The sequence below is a fragment of the Lissotriton helveticus genome, chromosome 2_1, assembly GCF_964261635.1.
Source record: "Lissotriton helveticus chromosome 2_1, aLisHel1.1, whole genome shotgun sequence".
NCBI classification, from domain to species: Eukaryota; Metazoa; Chordata; class Amphibia; order Caudata; family Salamandridae; genus Lissotriton; species Lissotriton helveticus.
In genome coordinates this window covers 1,157,655-1,178,749 of record NC_136059.1, presented here as the reverse complement: position 1 = coordinate 1,178,749, position 21,095 = coordinate 1,157,655, and the positions used below count along the sequence as shown (strand labels likewise).

The following is a 21,095-nucleotide window of genomic DNA, read 5'->3' as shown; positions in this document are numbered from 1 at the left end:
GGGGTCACCCCGCTCCGCTGATCAGTCTCACCGTCCTTCTCTCGCCGCCACTGCCGCTGAGGTCCGGGGCTCCCAATGTCACTCCGTGAGGCCAGCCATCCCACAGCTTGTAAGCGGTCACCGCTATTAGGAGGCGGAGTTGCAGGGCGGGGCGCCCTCCGTCCGCAGCCGCACGTCTCCGCACGCACTGCGGGCGCCGGGAGAACCAGAGGCCGCGGTCTGCGGCCCTCACCACGCACGGAGGAGCGTGTCGATTACCGCTGGTATAGGCGGCGGATTCTCCCGCTGCGCGGATCCCCCTGGTCCTCCGCTGCTTCGCCAAACGCTGGGGTGTCAGGGGGCAAGAGCGAGTAGGGCTGGTGCAGGATAATTGGAGGATTTCAGATGGTGCCGGCGGAGCCCGGGATCTAAGCGGCCATTTTCAGCGCTCGCTAGCTCCGCCCCCCACCGAGTCATCTTATTCTTTGGCCGTGTATGTACCAGTTGGTCTTTGATGTTCTGACTTCTCTTAAACGCAAAGAGTGGAAAAGGTAGTATGTCCCCGCCGGTATTAAGAATTGCCCAATGTTTTTTCCAAATTTTTTTAACCTGATTCGATCTAGTGTGAAAGGTGTTCACGAAGGTCATCCTGTCTGACTTCGCCTTTGGGACCGCCAAATCTAGGAGGGCCTCACGGTTGTTGTTTGAGGCCCTTTTCTTGGATTGGCGAATAATTGAAGATGGATAGTTCTTTTTGCGTAGCTGTTCTGACAAATTGGCCGAATGCGTCTCAAACGCCTCTTTAGTGGTACAGTTCCTCTTCAACCTCAGAAACTGTCCGAAGGGCAAGTTGTTTCTTAATGCTCTTGGATGACAACTCTCATAATTGAGGAGCGCATTCCGGGCCATGGGTTTCCTGTACAATTCTGAAATGAGGCCATCAGAGGTGGCCAAAATCAAAAGGTCTAAAAAAGGAAGACGGCTTCTACTGTATTCGATTGTACATTTCAAATATATGTTACAGGAATTCAGCCAGCGATGGAAGTCCATCAGATCAGTTTCTGTGCCTCTCCAGACTACGAAGATGTCATCTATGTATCGCTTCCAAACTCGGAGCGATACATAGTAAGGATTGTCATGGTTGAGCACCTTCGTCTGTTCAAATACATGAACGTACAGATTTGCCAGACTCGGGGCAAAAACACTCCCCATGCTCGTGCCCAATGTCTGGAGATAGGTGGTATCCTCGAATTTAAAATAATTCTCTTTCATGGCTAGTTCGGCCAAGTTCATGATAAAGGGGACAGGTGTACGGGATTATAGATCCCTCCCTTGTAAGATGGTATCGATGACCTCTAAGGTCTCTGTCTGGGGGATAGATGTATAAAGTGACTCGACATCAAAAGAGACTAAAAAGTCTCTTGTGATGTCGAAGTCAATGTCCGGGAGAAGGCGCAGGACGTCCTTAGTGTCCTTCAAATAAGTAGGCATTTCTCTTACGATGGGATTCAAGAAATGATCTACAAACGTAGATAAGGGTTCCAAAATCGAGCCCACTCCGGAGATTATAGGTCTCCCAGGTGGTGGTCTCTGTCGTTTATGAACCTTGGGCAGGCAGTAGAAGTATGGAATGGAGGGATGAGAGGTGCACAAGTATTGACCCTCCTGGGGAGTGATCCATCCATTCGAAGTGGCCTCTTCTACAAGCTGGCTAATCTTGGTCTTTAATTTCTCCGTAGGATCTTCCTTCTATGGGATGTAAGACTTACGATCTTGAAGTTGCCTCAAACATTCTGTCCTGTAGGTTTCTGTGTCTAATAACATTATAGCACCGCCTTTATCCGCGGGCTTGATTATGATGGCTTCATTGGATGTTAAGGACCGTAGAGCTGATTTTTCTCTCTTAGGTAGATTCATGTAGGGCCTTGACCTTTCAGTTTTCAATAGTATGTTAATGTCATTTTCAACTGCCTCTTCAATTCAATACAATTCAATAGATTTATATAGCGCGCTACATACCTAGAGGGTCTCAAGGCGCTTGAAGAGGGGTGGGGAATTACTTGTCAAATATCCACGTTTTGAGTTGCTTTCTGAATGCTAGGTGGTTCTGAGTAAGGCGAAGGTGAGTGGGAAGTGAGTTCCAAGTTTTAGCTGCTAGGTAGGAGAAGGATCTACCTCCCATGGTGGTTTTGTTGATGCGAGGTACAGTGGCAAGGGCTTGGTTGGAGGATCGTAGCTGGCGGGGGGGGGGTGTAGAAGGACAGTCGTGTGTTGAGGCATTCGGGTCCGATTTCGTAGAGTGCTTTGTGTGCGTGGGTTCGGAGCCGGAAAGTAATCCTCTTATTGACGGGGAGCCAGTGGAGGTTTTTCAGGTGACCAGAGATGTGTTCTTTACGCGGGATGTCTAGTATGAGTCTGGCTGAAGCGTTCTGGTTGCGTTGGAGTTTTTTCTGGAGTTTTGCGGTGGTACCGGCGTAGAGGGTGTTTCCGTAGTCCAGTCGGCTCGTGACCAGAGCGTGGGTGACCGTTTTTCTAGTTTCGGTGGGGATCCAACGAAATGTTTTTTTGAGCATGCGAAGAATGTTGAAGCAAGATGAAGAAACGGCGTTGACTTGTCTGTTCATCGAGAGTGAAGAATCCAGGATGACGCCCAGGTTCCGTGCGTGGTCCGTCGGGATGGGTGCTTTTCCAAGGGCCTCTGGCCACCAAGAGTCATCCCAGGCGGAGGGGGAGGTGCCTAGGATGAGGACTTCTGTTTTGTCTGAGTTCAGTTTCAGACGGCTGTGCTTCATCCAATCGGCTACTTCTTTCATTCCTTCGTGCAGGTTGGTTTTGGCCGTGTTAGGGTCTCTGGTGAGTGATAGGATCAGTTGAGTGTCATCCGCGTAGGAGATGATGTTGAGATTGTGTTGGCGAGCGATGGCCGCAAGGGGGCTCATGTATACGTTGAAGAGGGTGGGGCTGAGTGAGGATCCTTGTGGTACGCCGCAGATGACTTCAGTGGCCTCTGACTTGAATGGTGGAAGGCGGACTCTCTGGGTTCTTCCGGAGAGGAACGAGGTGATCCATTCCAGTGCTTTTCCTTGGATTCCGACGTTTCTGAGGCGTTGTAGAAGGGTGCTATGACAGACCGTGTCGAAGGCTGCGGAGAGGTCGAGGAGGATGAGGGCGACTGTGTCTCCATTGTCCAGTAGAGTTCGAATGTCGTCTGTTGCTGCGATGAGGGCGGTTTCAGTGCTGTGTTTGGCTCGGAAGCCGGATTGTGAGGAGTCGAGGGATTTGTTGGTTTCGAGGAAAGCGGCGAGCTGGTTGTTGATCGCTTTCTCGATGACTTTGGCCGGGAAGGGAAGGAGTGAGATAGGGCGGTAGTTTTTGAGTTCGGTGGGGTCAGCTGTGGGTTTCTTCAGGAGGGCGCTGAGTTCGGCATGTTTCCAGCTTTCTGGGAAGGTTGCGGAGTTGAGGGAGCAGTTGATGACGTCTCGGAGGTGCGGTGCAATAATGGAGTCTGCTTTGTTAAAGATGTGGTGAGGGCAAGGGTCTGTGGGGGATCCTGAGTGGATAGAGTTCATCAGACGGATGGTGTCCTCAGTGGAGATTGGCTTCCAGTCATTGAGGATGTTCAGGGGGGGTGGGGGTCCAGCAGGGGATTGGGTGGGTTGGTCTCCGGGTTGGTTGTCGAAGCTGTTGTGGATGTCCGCAATTTTGTTGTGGAAGAATGAGGCTAGGGAGTCGCAGAGGGCTTGAGAGGGGGTGATGTCGTTGGAGTTGGCTGAGGGGATGGTAAATTCCTTGACGATGTTGAATAATTCCTTGCTGTTGTGGGCGTTGTTATCTAGTCGGTCCTTGAAAGCGGCTTTCTTGGCAGTCCGGATCAGTTGGTGGTGTATGCGGGTGGCGTTTTTGAAGGCGTCCTTGGTGCTGGTGGTTGGGTCTTTTTTCTAGGCCTTCTCGAGGGAGCGACAAAGTTTCTTGGATTTCTTAAGATCATCGTTGAACCAGGAGGCCTTCTTGCTGACTAGTTTGATTTGTCGTTTTTTCAGTGGTGCTAGGATGTCGGCGCTGTTGGATAACCATTGGGTGAGGTTGGTGGCTGCTTGATCTGGGTTTGAGGAGTGGGCGGGGGGGTTTTGAAGAAGCGATGAGGAGATCTGGTCGATGGTGATTTTGTTCCAGTTTCTTTGCAGAGTGGGTTGGGGGTGGTTGTTGGATGTGGACTTGTTGTAGGTGAAGTGAACGCAGCTGTGGTCAGTCCAAAGGAGAGCTGTGGTGTGGCTGAAGGAGACATGTTTGCTGGAGGTGAAGATAGGGTCGAGTGTGTGACCTGCGATGTGGGTGGAGGAGGTGACTAGTTGTTTAAGTCCGAGGTTTGCGAGGTTGTCCGAGAGGGTGGTGGTGTTGCGGTCGTTGTTCTTTTCAAGGTGAAAGTTGAGGTCTCCCAAAAGGATGTAGTCCTCGGAGGGGAGCGCGTGTGGAGTGATGAAGTCCGTGAAGTCTTCACTAAATTGTGCGCGGGGTCCTGGTGGCCTGTAAAGGAGGGTGCCTCTGAGTGTGGTCTTGGGGTCGATGTGGATCTGGAAGTGAAGGTGTTCAGAGTTGGCGAGATTGACGTCTGAGCTGGTTGAGATGCGGATGGAATTCTTATGGACGATAGCGATGCCTCCTCCTGTGTGGCCGGTACGGTCCTTGCGAATGATCTTATAGCCTTCCGGGATGGCAATGGTGATGTCTGGGGCTGATGTGGCGTTCATCCATGTTTCTGTTAGGAAGGCGACGTCCAGAGAGATGGTGTCTAGTAGATTCCAGAGGTCGATGGCGTGTCTGTGAACCGAGCGGGTGTTGAGCAGGATGCATTTTAGGTGGTTGGTGTCAGGTCTCTGAATGGTGTTGGTGGATGAGGAGCTGGTTTTGGTGCCGTCGAACTTGCAGGAGTTGCAAGAGAAGGGTCCATGGGTGTGTCCAGGAGCGGCTTGGACGCAGTTGGGGGAGCGGCCGGGGTTAAGGGCTAGGAGGGTGGTGGCATCGTAAGTGAAGCGAGTGGGGTGGACATTACGGGAACCAGGGGGTCTGGCGCTGGGCGCGGTCCAGGCGCGGACGGGCGTAGACGGGCTTACCTTTGGCGCACCTTCGGCGCGGCCGCAGCGCGTGGACGCTGCGCGTGGGGGCATTGGCCATAAATGGAGAGTGGAGGGGGCGGAGCGTGGGAGGGTCAGCAGCAGGGAGGCGGTGGTGGGGAGGAGGGGCGTGCCTGGGAAGAACAACACAGAACAAAATGGAGGTCAAAGGGGAGGCGAGGCAGGGGCAGCAAATCGACTGAGGCACCGAGAGTGCCACAGTCTTCAAAAGTCTGGACTTTAGCAGATAATCCAATCGTCGTTGGATTAAAAGTCGATGGTTTTTTTAAACCAGTGTTGGTGACTGATTGTGTAGAATTGCTCAAATCGTGTCTGACGAAAAAGTAATGTAGCCTGACCTTTCTAAACAGCTTGGCTAGTTCAACCTGTGCTGTGAAGTGGTCTCCCTCATTAGTAGCCACAAACCCTAACCCTCGATTGAGGAGACTCTCTTCGTCATCCGACAAGGAGTGGGAGCTTAGATTTATCACGAGACTGGCTGATTTGTTGCACTGCTTGTTCCCGCATTCTCCCTCGGTATGCTCTTGCCGTTCCTCAAATCCATCGTTGGTTGTTGTGTCTGTACTGGTGTTGCCCAGCGGACCTGAGGGCCTTGTCCTTGTCTTCTCCTGCCTCTGTTCATCCTGGGGCCAAACCCTAAAAAAGGCGAGACTCCAGGAGCTTGTTGCATCTGATTGGGGAAGAAAGGAGGACACATTTGAGGAGGAAAATTCATCCACGGACCAGGTTGCCAGAAAGATTGGAACTGATTCTGGTTGTAGTTCGAATAATTGCCTCTTCGTCCCCTTCTATTTCCGCGCCCTCTAAACGGTGTAGGGCCATTATAATTTTGAGATGTATCGGAATCACTGGAATTCCCATCGGAGCTGGAGGTGGCGTATGTGGAGCCACCCCGATGGCCACTTTGGTTGTATGACGGGGCTACATAGGTGTCGCTGGTGTAAGGGTACACCTTTTCGGTTGAAAATCTCACTAAATCCTTTTTGAATTTCTCTAGTTTGGTGAAGAGAATAGACTCCTTAAACTCGTTATTTTTTTTGTTATTGTCATCTTGTCCAGACTTGTATAGAGTTGATTTAATAGTAGCCTTGATTTTCCCTTCAAGGACTTGAATTTCTACCAATATTTGGTCAGCAACCCGTTTGGCGGTTTTTATAATAAGGACTAGCCAGTCCCTTGTGCATCGCCAGGCTATCATGGACCAATCTTTGATGAACCCTTTGTCATCCAAAAAGAGTCTAGGTGCATTGGTCACAATTAGGCCTGACGGTGCACAGTTGCCGCGTAGGTACTCAGCCATGATTATGCCGTGTACTGAAGTCCTAGAGTGTGATTTTTTTAGGACTAGGACTTTATGCCACCCATCATCTGTGTTGCTCATGGCAACAGGAATACATTCTAGTATACTGGGATTTTCTTCTAGAATGTTCTGAATGTCAGCATCTTCAAAAGCTAAGCCACAGTTCGTTGCCATCTTGTTGTCTGATATAAAAGTGAAGAAAGATAGATTGGATCTATAAATGCCAGTCAAGAGTCAGAGAGACTAGTAAAAACAGGTACCCGCTTAGGAAACTAAGGAAAACGACGTACAACATCTGAATATACAAATATGAACAGAGGGATAAGCCGTATCACAATTGTTGTGGCTACCAGTAATAAAAAGACCCGCAGCATAAGCTGCACAAAAAACAATTTCACAGACTACTTAGAGGAGGGTCTAAGGGCTAGTTTACCGACTCACATTAGATACATGCCCCTGTCAAGAACATGAAAATACACAAAAAGGTATCTAGGAGTCTAAAAAAGTGAAATCAAATCACCAACATCCATTGACATGACAGAATCAATGAAAGGTGGAGACTACAGTCATCAGTCGCATCACGTGAAACAATAACAACACTTCCAAGTGAGGCACAACCGCCAAAGTGTGCCCCAAGCCATCATCACAAGCAAACTAGAGAATGAGAACACCCTCAGCGCTGGAAACAAAACACAACTGACCAGGTGTCTCCAATGAAACTCAGAAGCTCTCAATTAATCTATGACATCACACACATCACCTCAGGGAATCCCAGTGGCTTCCCATACACAAACATGCCCTTCTCAGACTTCTCACGCACCTTCAAAGCCTTACACAACACTCCTCTAGCTTACCTCAGCAACTGCATCACATTCCACAACTACCCCTTAATAACCAAATCCAGATCCGGTAACCAAGCTTCTCATACATTGCTTCTAAAGCACGAGCTGCCACTGCACATCAGGGTAGCCTCTTCAATTCTCTAATTCTGTGAGAAGCTGAAGACGTGGCTTTTCAAACAGGTCTCATCAGCCTAGCCCTAGGCCAGACCAGGTTAGCCTCTGCTTAAGGGTCAGGATAACCTCCTGGGTGATAGCGCATTCTAGAACTACACATAACATAACAAAATGATGTATAGAATTAATTCAAACTAGTTTAATTGTATTTTAAAAGAGGTGATGTTACATTAATTTATAGATTTCCAAATAGATTAAATATTTTATGATTAAATAATAAACGTTGTATTTTGAGGTACCATTTTTACATTAACTTATGTTTATTTATATTTTTTCCTAATTTAAATACTTTATTTCAATGTAACATTATTTGCTGAGGGGTTTTATTGTAAGTCCCTGCCTCCATTATTTTTTTTCTGGGAGGGAGTTGCAGTTCCAGTGGTTAATCATGTGTGGTGCTGGACTTACAGCTGTTTCTTTTACTGTGTAGTATCTTTACACTAATTAATTTGCCTCAATCTTCTTTATTGGGGTGGAGACGTATAAGTCTACTCTTTTGAGTACCTTTACATTGGATTTTGTGAATATCCCAAAGTAGTAAAGTTACTGAAAAGTGTAAGACTAAATTACATATGTAAGTTACTCACAAGCTTAAGAGACCTTTGTGAATAGCCCCATAGTCTACGGCAAGTGTCTGGGGCATAAAAATGACTCTAGTGTGAATATGTGTGGGCAGCTGTTCAATATCTTTGGAAACATTTAAAAAAGAATAAATATATTTGGGAGTGAGCAAGTGTATAGAACGTGACGCCATGTAATCAAATTTACTTTACTGAAATCAATCGAGCAGTCAGGATTTATATAGCGTTGCTAATCACCCGACAGGGTATCCAGCCACTTGCAGATACAGAAAGGCTAATTTAAACAGCCAAGTCTCGACAGCCCTTCAGAAATCTGGAAGTGAAGTGATGGCCCAGAGCTGCGTCTGGAGGCTGTTCTAGGTCTTTCCTGCGATGTAGGAGAAAGAGCGTCCCAACCTTCTGCTTCGGTGGATGTGGGCAAGTGATAGGGAAGCAGAGCATAGTTTTCTTTACTGTTGTTGGAAGTTGAGGCAGTGGTTAATGTATGCCCGTCCTTGGTTGTGTGGGGACTTGTGTGTGTGGGTTAGCAGTTTGAACTGGCATCTCTTCTGTACCGGGAGTCAGTGCACTGGTCTGAGATGAGATATAATGTGGAGTCGTCGGAGAAGGTCAAGGATGAGTCTGGCTGCAATGTTCTGTATGGCTTGACGTCTCTGTAGGAGGTGTGTGACGATTCACACGTGGAGAGTGTTGCGGTAGTCCAAACGGCTGGTGATGTGGACCTGTGTCATGGTGCGTCTCGGGGGCATGGGTAGCCATTTCAAGATCTTAATTACCTTGAGCAGAGTGAGGAATCAGGTGGAGGAAGTTTCATGGTGAGCTTGTTATCTATGAAGAGTCCAAGGTTTCTTGTGTAATTGGCAGGTGTGGGTGCAGGTCCTAGGTCTGATGGCCACCAAAAGCGTACTTCTGTCTTGTCCATGTTCAGTTAGAGGCAGTTGTTCTTTATAAAGTCTGTGACACATGTCATGACAGATGACAGATGTGGCAGTTGGTCCTGGTGGTGGTAGGGTCATCGGTGAGTGAGAGGATGAGTTGGGTGTCGTCTGCGAAGGATATTATGCTTAGACTGTGAGATCCAACAATGTTGACCAGTGGGGTAAAAAATGCGTTGAAGAGCGTGGGCCTGACGGATGGGCCCTAGGGGAACACCGCTGACTATATACTTGAGTTCGGAGGTAAAGGGTGGTAAGTGGAACCTTTGTGTTCTACCGGTGAGGACGAAGGTGATCCATCTGAGTGCGTCCCTTTGGATGTCGATGTGGTTGAGTCTTTCGATCACTGTGTGGTGGGATACCGTGTCCAAGGCTGCCAAGAGGTTAAGGAGGATAAGGGCTGCCGTTTCTCCTCGGTCGAGGAGGGTTCAGATGTCATGGGCGGTCTCAGTACTGTGATTGTTACAGAAAAAGGGTTGGGAGGCATTGAGAAGCTGGTTCTGCTCCAAGTGTGTTGTGAGCTGCTTGTTAATAGTCTTTTCCTGTACCTTGCCTAGGAACTGTGAGCAAGGAGATTGGCATGTAGTTTTGGAGTTCGCTGGGGTCTTAGGAGGGTTTTTTGAGTAGTGGTCAGATCTTGGCGTGCTTTCAGGCATCGGGAAATGTTTGCGGTGCTGATAGAGATGGTGAGTACGGTGGTGAGTTCCTTGTCAATCCTTTAGTTTCCGAAGCTGAAGATGCGGTGTGGGCATGAGTCTGTAGGAACTCCCGAGTGGATGGATTTCATGGTGGAGGTGGTGTCCTGGGTGGGGAGGATGTTCCAGGTAATCAGTGTGTGGTTCATGTCAGTTACGGTAATGGACTATCTGTTGAGGATGTCCGTAGGTGTGGGTTTGGGATCGAAGTTTCTGTATATGGTTGCAATCATGTCATGTAAGAAGTTGGCCAGGTTGCCACACAGCTCTTGTGAGGGTGTGATGCTGTTTTCGCTGGCAGCTGGGTTGGAGAATTCCTTAACAATGTTGAAATGTTCCTTAGTGTTGTTGAAACTGCTTTCGATGTGTACAGCTATGGCTGTGTTCTTTGTTGCTCTCAGCAGGTGGTGGTAGAGGCTGAGGGAGATCTTGAAGGTTGCCCTGTTGGAGGTGCTTTGCTGGTGCGCCATCTCCTCCACAATTGTTTGATGTCATGTTTCCCTGTTCTGAGTTCGGGGTTGTACGAGCTGGTCATTTTGGAGGATTTTCTCTGATTGTTGCTCTTGATGGGGGTGATGCTGTCAGTGCAGTTGTTGATCTAGGGGTTGAATTACTTAATTCTCTGTTGCAGGTTGGTGGTAGCAGCTGGGTTGGATATGTTGAGGGCATCTGTCCAGCTGGTCTCTGAAATGTTGCTGCAGCTGTAGGGGGGCCACTGGCCATCTTGGGGATGGCAGTGCGGGGGCTGTATATGGTGAAGTGGACGATTGAGTGATCAGTCAAGATCTGTGTTGTGGCTGTATTTGATGAGACTGCTGGAGGTGACTATGGGGTCCAGCGTGTGCGTGGGGGTTGCAGATTATTTGGTTCGGTCCGAGGCTACTCATACTGCTGAGGAGCTATGTGGTGTTGTTGCCATTAGGGTAGTCAATTTGGAAGTTGAGGTTGCTGAGGAAGATGTAGACCTTGGTGTCTAGGGCTGGGCAGACAATGAAGTCTGCAATGGTGTTGCAGAAGCTGGAGTGCGGGTGTGGGGTTCTGTATGCAAGGGTGCCTCTGATGGTTGTCTTGTCATGAGTGGTTGGTGTTATTTTTGGTGGTGTTGGTGTACTGTATGGGCTCTTTGTGGATGATGGGTGTTCCTTCACTCGGCTTGTTGGTGCAACCTTGGTGAGTGATTTTATATCAATGGGGGATCGCTGTGGCAATGTCGGGAGTGGATGCGGGGTTGAGCCAGCACTCGGTAAGGAAGATGATGGTTTGAGGGTGATGATAATAATAATAATCCACATTTGTAAAGCGCACAATCATCCGTAAGGGTCTCTAGGCGCTGGGGGCCGTCGGGAAGATTAAGCGAGCTAATGCCCAGAGTCACATGGTGCTGGGCTAACCTGCCGCCGGGGCCGGGATCGAACCGTGATCCCCAGATTCCAGCGTCAGTCGCCCTGGCCGCGGCGCCACACCTCTGATGAGGTCTCGTAACTCGGTGAAGTGCTTGCACATAGAGTGCTGTGGAGTTAGTGGGTCGCATCTTGTGTGGTGTGGCGATAGGTTGGGGTGGTGCTTTGCGATGAGACTGCGGTTGTGATGGTACAGGAGTAGGCACATGTGGCGCACCAGAATGGTCCTACCGTAGAGTCAGTTCACAGGATCGTCTGTTGTTCAGGGCGCAGAGGGAGGCGGTGTCGTACCTGTGGGGGGGGCTCGGAAACAGGGGTCCTGGCACTGGGTGCAGTTCAGAGGTGGAGGGGCACGTTAGGATTGTGTTTGGTGTGTCTGCTGTATGAGGCTGGCCTACTGCTTTTATTATGTTTCGACCTGGCAAAAAGCTACGCCGCGCAGCTTTTCGGCGCAGGTCGAAATCTTTTAAGTTACACTGTGTGCTTTAGTTCAGCCTCTCTCTTCCATTGGCTAGCTCCATAAATGGAGGCTAGCCATTGGAAGAGAGAACTGTCCGTCATTTCCCGAGGCAATTGGTGGGCGTTCCCGCCGATTCTTTCCCTCTCCGCAACGTCATGAAGACGTGGCCACTGTGGGCGTGTACTTTTTTTTTTTTTTTTTACCACCGATGTTTGTGTTCATTGTCCGTCTTGTCCCTGTCCCGCTGGCTGTTTTCTGACCACCCTCCCGCTGTCCGTGTGCCTGCCGGCCCCCCTCCCGCTGTCCGTGTAGCCGCCCGCCCCCCCTCCCGCTGTCCGTGTGCCTGCCCGCCCCCCTCCCGCTGTCCGTGAGCCTGCCTGCCCTACTCCCGCTGTCCGTGTGCCTGCCCGCCCCCTCCCGCTGTCCGTGAGCCTGCCCGCCCCCCTCCCGCTCTGAGGAATCTCAGGTCAACCAAGTTGACTCAATGGACAAAAGGATCTAAGAGGTGGACAAAATGCGGCAAATTAACTACAAAGAAGCCGTTAAATACAGAAAATCTAATAACCCTTTTCCTGGTGGAAAATTCAATTAAAGGGAATGCCAGGACCTTAGAATATCTGATCATCTTGTCAAGGCAAAAAGCAAGTATCCTGTTCTTGCTCAGATCCTGCATGTTAACTGGAAGCCTTTCAATTATTAAAACAGGAGTGGTTTTTGATTTCGCGTGCATGAGATGAGGATTTGCTTGCTCCCTGACAAGATAAATGCCTGCTATATCGTTGACACTTGAGGGCACCATCAAATTGAGCGAGCGTCTTGGGTGACGAGCTGTCCTTCTGTTGCCGCTTGGTATTGCGAGACTCTGCCCGCCAGCGTTTTGTACAGCGAGATCTTGGCCTCAATCATCTTGTCAGACCGCTAAGTGATGTGGTCTGTGCGGAACTGAGAATGCGCGCGCCATCTCTAGACGCCATGATGGGAGGAGATGTACTCTACCATGCTGATGATCAGCCTGAAGCCAGTGCACACAAACCACGAGGCTTGTTTGCTCATCAGGCTCCCAAATGGGATTTCGGCAAATTCATGTTCAAATTCATGCCCTAGGAATCAGTATTAGGACGAGTTGAACTTCATAATGTTTATTCCCCCTCAGCAAGTATGTTCTGTTTACAGTAAAAGTTTATTAACTATATTTCGTGACAACATTTTACAGCTTTGAAATGCTGCAACCATGCAAAACTTATTGTACAATGAGTGCAAAAGAACGTTAATTTGACCTCAGAGGCTGTCTTTATGCAGACTTTAATAGAATTCAGAGTTTAACTTAGTGGTAATGTCGAATTCACTCTCTGGTCTGAAAAAGTGATATTGATTTCTGTGGGGTGGGTTCCCTTAATATCAACTTACCTGTTACTGAAACTTCATTAAAGGTACACCCGCTGTTACAAAACAGCATATACAGATTAACTGAATTTAATCAAAATTAATAGAATTTCCAATGGCTGCCTAGCAACACGCTGGCACCTATCATCGCACTGCAGCCCGCCTTGTACTCTACAGGGAAAAAATTTCAAGCGGTAAGTGCATATAGGGTGGAATCGATTTACTATTTTTAACTGCACATCTGTGTACCTTGAAAATATAATATGTACAGTTAGGTATTGAAAATCTATACATACTTACCTTTTCATATATTGTCCTTGGATGATCAGTCTATGATATTAGTATCCCACGATATTCTGTAGTCTATATTCAAGATCCACACCCTCTTCCCCGTCATTGTCACAAACTGATGTAATTACCTCTCTGGAGCCGCCAGCCCATCATCTCTTAGACCCCTGCATCCCCTCACTATAGTGTAGTACTCATTTGTTTTGCTGCAAGGTTCATGCCTTGTGAGTCCACATACATACATCATAGAGGCTGTAATCTCCCCTGGACATTGCCTTGATTGCTTCTCTCTAAACTACTCATACAGACACACTGGGTTTTGTCTCACAAAACATTGCCAATCTGTTATTTTTAGGTTTTGACGTATTATGTGCTTTTTTCGAGTGTTAAGGGCAGAATGCGCTGAGAGTCTGTTTTCCACCTTCCCGAGTTTCCGGAGATTTGAATACTTTGCAAAGGGCAGAGACTAGTCGCTGGCTGTTTCCTGATCACCCTCCCGCTGTCCGTGTGCCTGCCCGCCCCCCCTCCCGCTGTCCGTGAGCCTGCCCGCCCCCCCTCCCGCTGTCCGTGAGCCTGCCCGCCCCCCTCCCGCTGTCCGTGTGCCTGCCCGCCCCCTCCCGCTGTCCGTGTGCCTCCCCGCCCCCCTCCCGATGTCCGTGAGCCTGCCCGCCCCCCTCCCGCTGTCCGTGAGCCTGCCCGCCCCCCCTCCCGCGGTCCGTGAGCCTGCCCGCCCCCTCCCGTTGTCCGTGTGCCTGCCTGAAATTAGATGTATTTCAATTAGGAAACACCATCACCCATGAGATAGATACCCACCACCACAGCCCTCTCTCTGCAAGGCCGGTCTCCTTGTTAAGCCAGTAACAGGGGTTATTGGGAATATAAGGAAAGCGGGAATACCGCACCTCTACTGTTTCCCATTAGGACACTTCCTCCATTAAAAGTAAGTGATCGTCACGGGCAGGAAAGCGGTGGAAAACGCAAAAAGATTACAGCATTCATGTGATAACTCTCATTTGGCACGATCCACTCAGAGTCTCTTTCGAAGTGCAGTGGTACTCCCACATCTGGAAATGACACTGGTATCCACAGTAACAATAATTCTAGGTGCAGGAATACTGCATCCGTGTTTCTGCCACTCTCATGATGAGGGCCAAAGTCTGGACACTGCATGTGTCTGTGTCAGTTACTGCACAAGGCGATCCTTTAATGGCATTGTGTCTCTTAATGCATGTATTTGTGTCAATGACTTTGTGTGCGCTCTTTAGCTGGTCATTTTTTAATTCAAAACCTTTCTTTACCGTCTGCAGCTGCCTGCAAATGTGTACTCATTACAGAGCGTTGGTGCACAGTCCTCAACTTATTTTCTGCTCTGTGTGTGTTGGGGCTCTGTGTGTTGGGGCTCTGTGTGTGTTGGGGCTCTGTCTGTGTGGCTAGCTTTTTTTGTAGGTGGCTCTATGTGTGGGTGGCTCGGTGTGGGTGGCTCTGTATGGGTGTGTGGGTGTGAATGCAATAGGTCTCGCATTTGCGAGAGATTAAGCTATTGGCATTGTAAATGACAATGCCATTTATTTATCTGTTTTCAAAACCAACACATAAATAAAAATGTTGTCATTTACAATGCCAATAGCTCTAACTTTTACAAAGGCGAAACCGTTGCATTGTAAATGCTTGTTTAGTAGGTCTTAGAAGGAGGGAGAGGCACTGGGAGGCGATTGGCGGGCCTTGCCTGGCGGTGAAAAAAAGGGTAGCACCAATCGAGAGGGGGGCAGGAAGGAAAAATAAAATGGTAGAAAGCAATCTAGAACACAACGGAGGGAAATAGAAACAGCAGAACGATCAATCTGAGTTACAGCAGAGGGAAAATGAGCGGCAGAAAAGAAGGAGTCGTAATAAGAAATGAAGCAGTGGCGGCTGGCAGCACGAGGGAGAGCGGGGTCGGACCTGGGAAATAATGTGAGTTCCAATGCCCCTTTGATCTGTGACATGTATAGATCTTTCTAACGATTAGTCAATGGTTTTCTTTTTCTTTCCTCTCACAGGATGCAAAAGTCCTTCGAGCGCATGAGTATTATACTGTCAACCAGGCAGCGCTTATCAGTAATTTCTACGTGAAATTTGGAGAACGCTCGGGAGAATATTGTCGTGACCACTATGACTTATACTGTCAGTACAATGGAATGAACAACCCTTTGTTCACTATCCGGGAGATTGGCTGGGACCGTTCACAAGTCGAAGTCGCGTGCAACTATGGGTCGGGGTTCCCCGTCGGCCCCAACTTTGGTAAGATGTCAGCCTGAGCCGGACTGCTAGAGGGGGGAGTGTGGAAACGTCTCAGGCCGCCCTAGAGCTTGGGATGTGTGAAGGCGGATTCCATCATATAAGTGATGAGTGAAGATTTGTACCCTGGGCGGATCCACTCCACAGAGGTCGGGGGCGCGATATCCGCAGAACTCTACATAATGAAGAGACAAGTATGTGGGGTCTGTGTATGTATAAATATCACATGTCTCTTCATTATCCATACCTTTGGGAACATATATTTTACCAAACTGGTGCTTTAGAAACCTATATTTCACAGGGAACTGTGAAATTTGGTAAATATAGTACATGGTTCCCTGTGAAACGTGGATATTATCGTTATAATGACAATTCCAAATAATTCTGCAGAACTTTGCCATTTTCAAAGGTACTGAGATTACGTGGCACGGCTATCTACAGTAAGAAGCAAACTAAGCAAAACTTTATGGCAAAAGCATTCAAATTATGTGGCACATTCTCGGTCAATATTATTTTCATCTATTTTACGTAGAAACATGTTTTGTGAACTGCAAATTGTGTGGCAAAGTATATGGAAAACACTGTAAATCCATAATTATGTGATGAATGATGCATCCATTAGGTCACCTTGATCGTCTGGTTCTCGCTATTATGCATGGTTTCATTTATAAATGGTAGACATTGCCTAAGATTCTAATTCTTATCGGTGCCCATTGTAGGTTGCTCTTCAAAGGTAAAAGCTTTTAGTTCCATAAATAATGCGTAATGAGCAATGTCAGCCCCTGTTCGGGGGCCAGTCATGGGGAAATCAAGGTCTACTGGGCTGCAGCCGTGGGAGCTATGGCGGTTTGCCTCTGATGTCCAGCAGTCTGTCCTATCACCAAAGAAGTGCTGCATCCCACCACTTCCTGTCCAGTCTCTCATCCTGCAAGGTTACCAAGCTCCTTCCCCTCTCAGCACGTAAGCCGGCTTCTAGGTGCTTCAGAATAGCTCCTCTGCTCCTCCAGTAAGCGATCCAGACCCCAGGTGTGGTCTCCTCGTCTCTGGGAGACTGGCCTTCAGGCAGACACCAGCGCTAGTTGCACAGCAGTCTTCTAACTACTCTGCGGTGCACTCACTTCCTTGCCCACAGTCGACATGAAGGTAGAAAGACTGTGGGATAGTGGGTTCCTACTTTTAACACAAACAGGAGATGTGTATTCATTGTCAAAAACTGTGGCAGTGGTTCGGAGTGGCTCTTCTTTCAAGTGTCCATTCCAGGCTGCTCTCCAGGCACCGTCTTTCTGCAGGGTGATGCTTCTCACAACTGGGTGGTCTTAAACCTGGAGCAGCCGCAACAGAGGGACCCGGATTTATGGAGTATCAACACTTGACAGTCATCAGCCTATTGAAGGAGTAAGCGGGAAGACAAAAGGACAGCCTCACCCAGCACTTTTCGTACACTTGCCCGCAAACACTGCAGCCCCACCAATCACCCCCACCATTCACCAGTTTCCACCCCCCTAACTTCAGTATCGAGGTCCCCTCCTATCAGCTTCAGGAATGGATGTATGGTTTACAACCCATACATTTACAACGCATCCCTTTACAATGCAGTTTTCACATTGCAACATCCTTAACAACGCATTCTTTTACATCGCATGCCATTACATTGCATTTTTTAGAAACTACCTTTACAACGCATACCATTACCACGCATACCATTACATTACTGTATTTAGGGGCATTTTGAGGCGAGGCCAGGTAGTAGCCAATGAGCTGCCTACCTGTAGGGCTCCCATTGTGAGTGCAGACAAAGTTCAGAGCACATTTTGGTTTCTTTGCTTGTGCACCTTGTAAGATACCACCTCTCTGTACAGTGTACTAAAATCAAGTAGTCTAAATAAAAAGTGTGAGATATCCCCAGATGAAGATAGAGGCAACAGGTAGATAATACTGTAGGAGGGTGGATATCTGACTATGGTTACCCCCAACTGTTTGCCTAGTGTTTTACTGGTTTTTGACTTAGTTGGCCTGGGATCCTGCTATTCAGGACCCCAGGCTTCCTGCTCTCTATGTTAAAATGGACTCCATGTACCTTAGGTACATATCTAATTGGATACTGAGTCACCTTATCAGTCCCTGTATAGTGTACCTTAGGTACCCAGGGCATATGTGTACCCAGGGCCTACCAGGGGCTGAAGCACGTATTATGCCACCCCTGGCTGGCCATCTAAACAGACACAACTGGCTGCACGACAGCTGGGGCAAGGTGGTGTAATCACCCTTTGATTTAGATATAGTTACCTATATCTAAACCTAAAATGGACACATATATTCCTATCAGTCACTCCTATGGAAGGCCTTATCAATCCTGAAGGCAGAGTGCTTGGAATTATGTGAGATGGTGCTCTGGCATGAGCTGAGCCCGTTTGCAGCTTGCGGAACCAAGTCCTAATAGCTGTTCCATGATAACGCTATACCATATACTCTTAAGTGCATTATAATCCTCATGGTTAAATGCTAACTCTGGTATAACATTATCAAAACATGTCGAGTAAGGTGTCATACGAATTGGAATACTACCCCCTCGCCAATTCTGGCGACGGGGGTAGCATTCCACCCTTCTAGAGGGACACAACATGTATGTAACTGATAACCCCGGTTAAAGTTAACTCGAGCCTTGGCATCACAAAATGGATGCTGCCACCACAGACACAAGTCTGACTTCCTGCTGCTGGGAGTCCTTCCAGCGAGGGAGGCTTGGACCAAGGGTTTCCTGCCTTGGGAGGTGCTAGCACCACCCCAGACAGGATTTTGTGTATTGGGTAGGATAGGCCTGAAAGGAATGAGGCATGCCCGGGGCACACAAGGTGTCCTGTGCATACACCGGTTCAAACCATTTGCTGGAGCATCCCTGCCCCAGCTCTGGCGGGAAACCAGACAAAGGATAGGGGGTGTAGCCACCCCCCTTCTTGGTCCCACCCAGGGGAGGGACGTAGTCAGTAGTGCAGCCCCCTTTAGCAGGATAAAGGTAGGAGCTGGTCCCATTCCAAATCAGATTAATCCTGAACTACTCTACAAGAAGAAACTCTGGACTTCGACGTTCTGCTCCACAGAAGACTGAAGAAATCTCCCTTGTGGACAAGGAGTGTCCTCCCTGCACAAGCAGGCACCATCAAGCGTTCTGCGGCTTCCCTTTGTCATCTTCCCTCGAGGATCCAGACTTCAGAGCCCGACGAGACCCGGATTCCCAGACCTCTCCGACCTCAACTCACATCTGCAGCAAAGCTGAGACCCGTGGGTGCGACGAGACACGTGGGACCGACCATCTTGGAAGAAACTGCACTTCGCTTCCAGCACGACTCCCGAGGTAAACTCGACCAAGTGCTTTGGGGACTGAGAAGCCCCAGCCCCGAGCAGCCCCTGCACCGAAGATCAGCCCCCCAGCATACACGAGATCTGCGTGGGGTCCTTCTGCTTGTTTGCTGCTCGACGCGTTGTCTGGTCACTTGCCGGCTGGCTAGTGACCTCCCAGACGACAAACCTTTGAATCTTTGCTGCTGGTCTGGTTGCTCCAGACTGGCCCTTGCTCCCTTCCAAAAGAGGGGCACCCCGGACTCTCCTAGTCCGCACCAGACGCTTTCTCCACTCACCGCGTGGGTTGCCTTTGCCAAGGCCTGTTGACGCCGATTCCGGATCCAACACCGCCGACAGTGAGAGCCTGCGTGGGACAGCTCGTGCCTCCATCCTGGTCGTCGAAGACACCTCCTGGTCCACGTGGCTGCAGAGTCAAGCGTCCACTCTTCACCTGATCGTGACGACGACATCTGGTTCCTTCCTGGTTCCACTCCAGTCACTGGCTAGTGACTGTGAACATTGTCCCCTCTGCTTTCAGGTCTCCTTCTTCAACAATCCACCCTTGGATTGCACCGGACATCTTCCTCCTGGTCGCCTGCATCATCTTTTCTTTCAGGCTTCATTGACTTCAACGCGAGAATCCGACACACTTTGGCACCTATGCACCCGCAGCCCGTGGGTGAGGTAACAAGAGCATTTTGGTGCTCAAGGGTAGTTTAACTGTCCTAGTGTCCAGTTCCACAGTCGTTTTTGTCCTAACTAGTCAGGATTGTCCGTACTCACCTTTAACTTGAACTGTACTGTCCATAGACGTTGTTACACATCTCGCGTGTGAGTTCACACTCTGCACACGCGTCCCATGGGCCTCCTATTACTTACCTAAGGTGAAGATAGCGTAGTCCTAGCAAACCTCAAGCCTCTGGACAGCTCCATTTCCTCTATCGACTTTCACATTCCACTTACTTAGTATATGGTTTGTCGTGCCCCTAGGGCACCATTGTCATTTTGTGCAACTTATCGTATTTTCCTTAAGAGAGTGTCATGTGCTTAGCCCTCTGACCTCATAAAGAGTTCAGAGGTGTTGTTATTAATAAATATGCTGTTTATTTTCATAACAACCTGTGTGGTGTCTTTTCATCTGGTATTCAAGGGGTTATATTGTGGTAAAACAGCTGGCTTCACATGCCATAAAGAGTTTAGCCTAAGACTGCTTTGTCCATGCTACCATTAGGATAGCTGGTCTATAAGGTTGACTTACAACCAATCATCATAAGGGTTGTTTGGACTGATACAAGGTGATCACTAGAACTAGTGAGCATCATATATCAGGCCAACTTCTCACAAATACCAACTCTCTTTTTGTGGAACGTTGGTGAGAAGTTAGGCTTATCGGAGGATAGTGCTAAGCATTTTTTGTAGTCATAGAGGCAACGAATGCGACACAAGCTTAAGAATAAATCCAAGAATAATTTTCTATGAAAATAACAAGATTCTTTAAATATCTTTTGAGAAGCAAGTCTTCCAATTGGAAATATGCTTTATGCAATTTGAACACTCAAATAAATAATTTTTATATGTGTGTTTATTGAAACAAATGCAGTGCAGTTCAAATTATGCAGTACTTTCAGTCACTAGGGTCCCGGGGGTCAATACCGTCAAATAGTTACTATCGGGGTCAGTGGGGAAAGCAATGGAAGTGTATAGCTGCAATGAAATTCAGTAGACCACCAACAATGTCACAGTGGCTGGGAGCAGCTCATTGGAAGCCATTGGATTGGGAACTCTGCCAAACCGGTGTTGGCGATTGCTGGAGGATGGTGTGTTTTCAGGTAGCAGAGGAACTCTGGTTCAGTTGCCACTGCGGTAGTTGATAGGAGGACTCTGCCAAAGTGTTTTAATTGGCCATGGTCCTGTGGAAAGACAGAGGTCATCTATACTAGTATGATGAAGGCCTTTGGGGTCCCAGGACTCGGGACAGCAGGCAGAAGAGTTGTACCTGGAGCAGGAGTACCAGAGGTTGTGGGTGCTCTTCCCAAGGCTCACTGGAAGTGGTCAGGCCGCTGATGTTCTACAGAGCAGACCATCATGGAAGAGGCAGTACTTCCACCATTGCTGCTTTATGCCGTTGATGCCACTGTTGGGAACATGGCTGTTTTCAGCATTGACCGGTATGCTGAGAGGATCCCTCGAGTTGATGGAGACTTACAGGGGGCGATTCCACTGTACTGGTGAACCAACAGGCCTATGCTGCTGCAACGTTTCTTTCTGTCGTGAGTTGCAATTGCACGGAGTGTGCCAGTCCTCAACCAC

At 48.6% G+C, this 21,095-nt stretch overlaps 1 protein-coding gene across 1 annotated transcript in view; it reads left to right on the top strand.

The window, feature by feature from the left end:
* The first annotated feature begins 10,845 nt into the window (after positions 1-10,845).
* Positions 10,846-21,095, top strand: part of LOC144819160 (uncharacterized) — a 98,927-nt gene continuing 88,677 nt past the window's right edge. Inside the window, exons 1-2 of the mRNA XM_078677132.1 lie at positions 10,846-10,881; positions 15,209-15,449. Coding sequence (XP_078533258.1) covers positions 10,846-10,881; positions 15,209-15,449 — 277 coding nt within the window. The remainder of the gene's footprint in view (positions 10,882-15,208; positions 15,450-21,095) is intronic.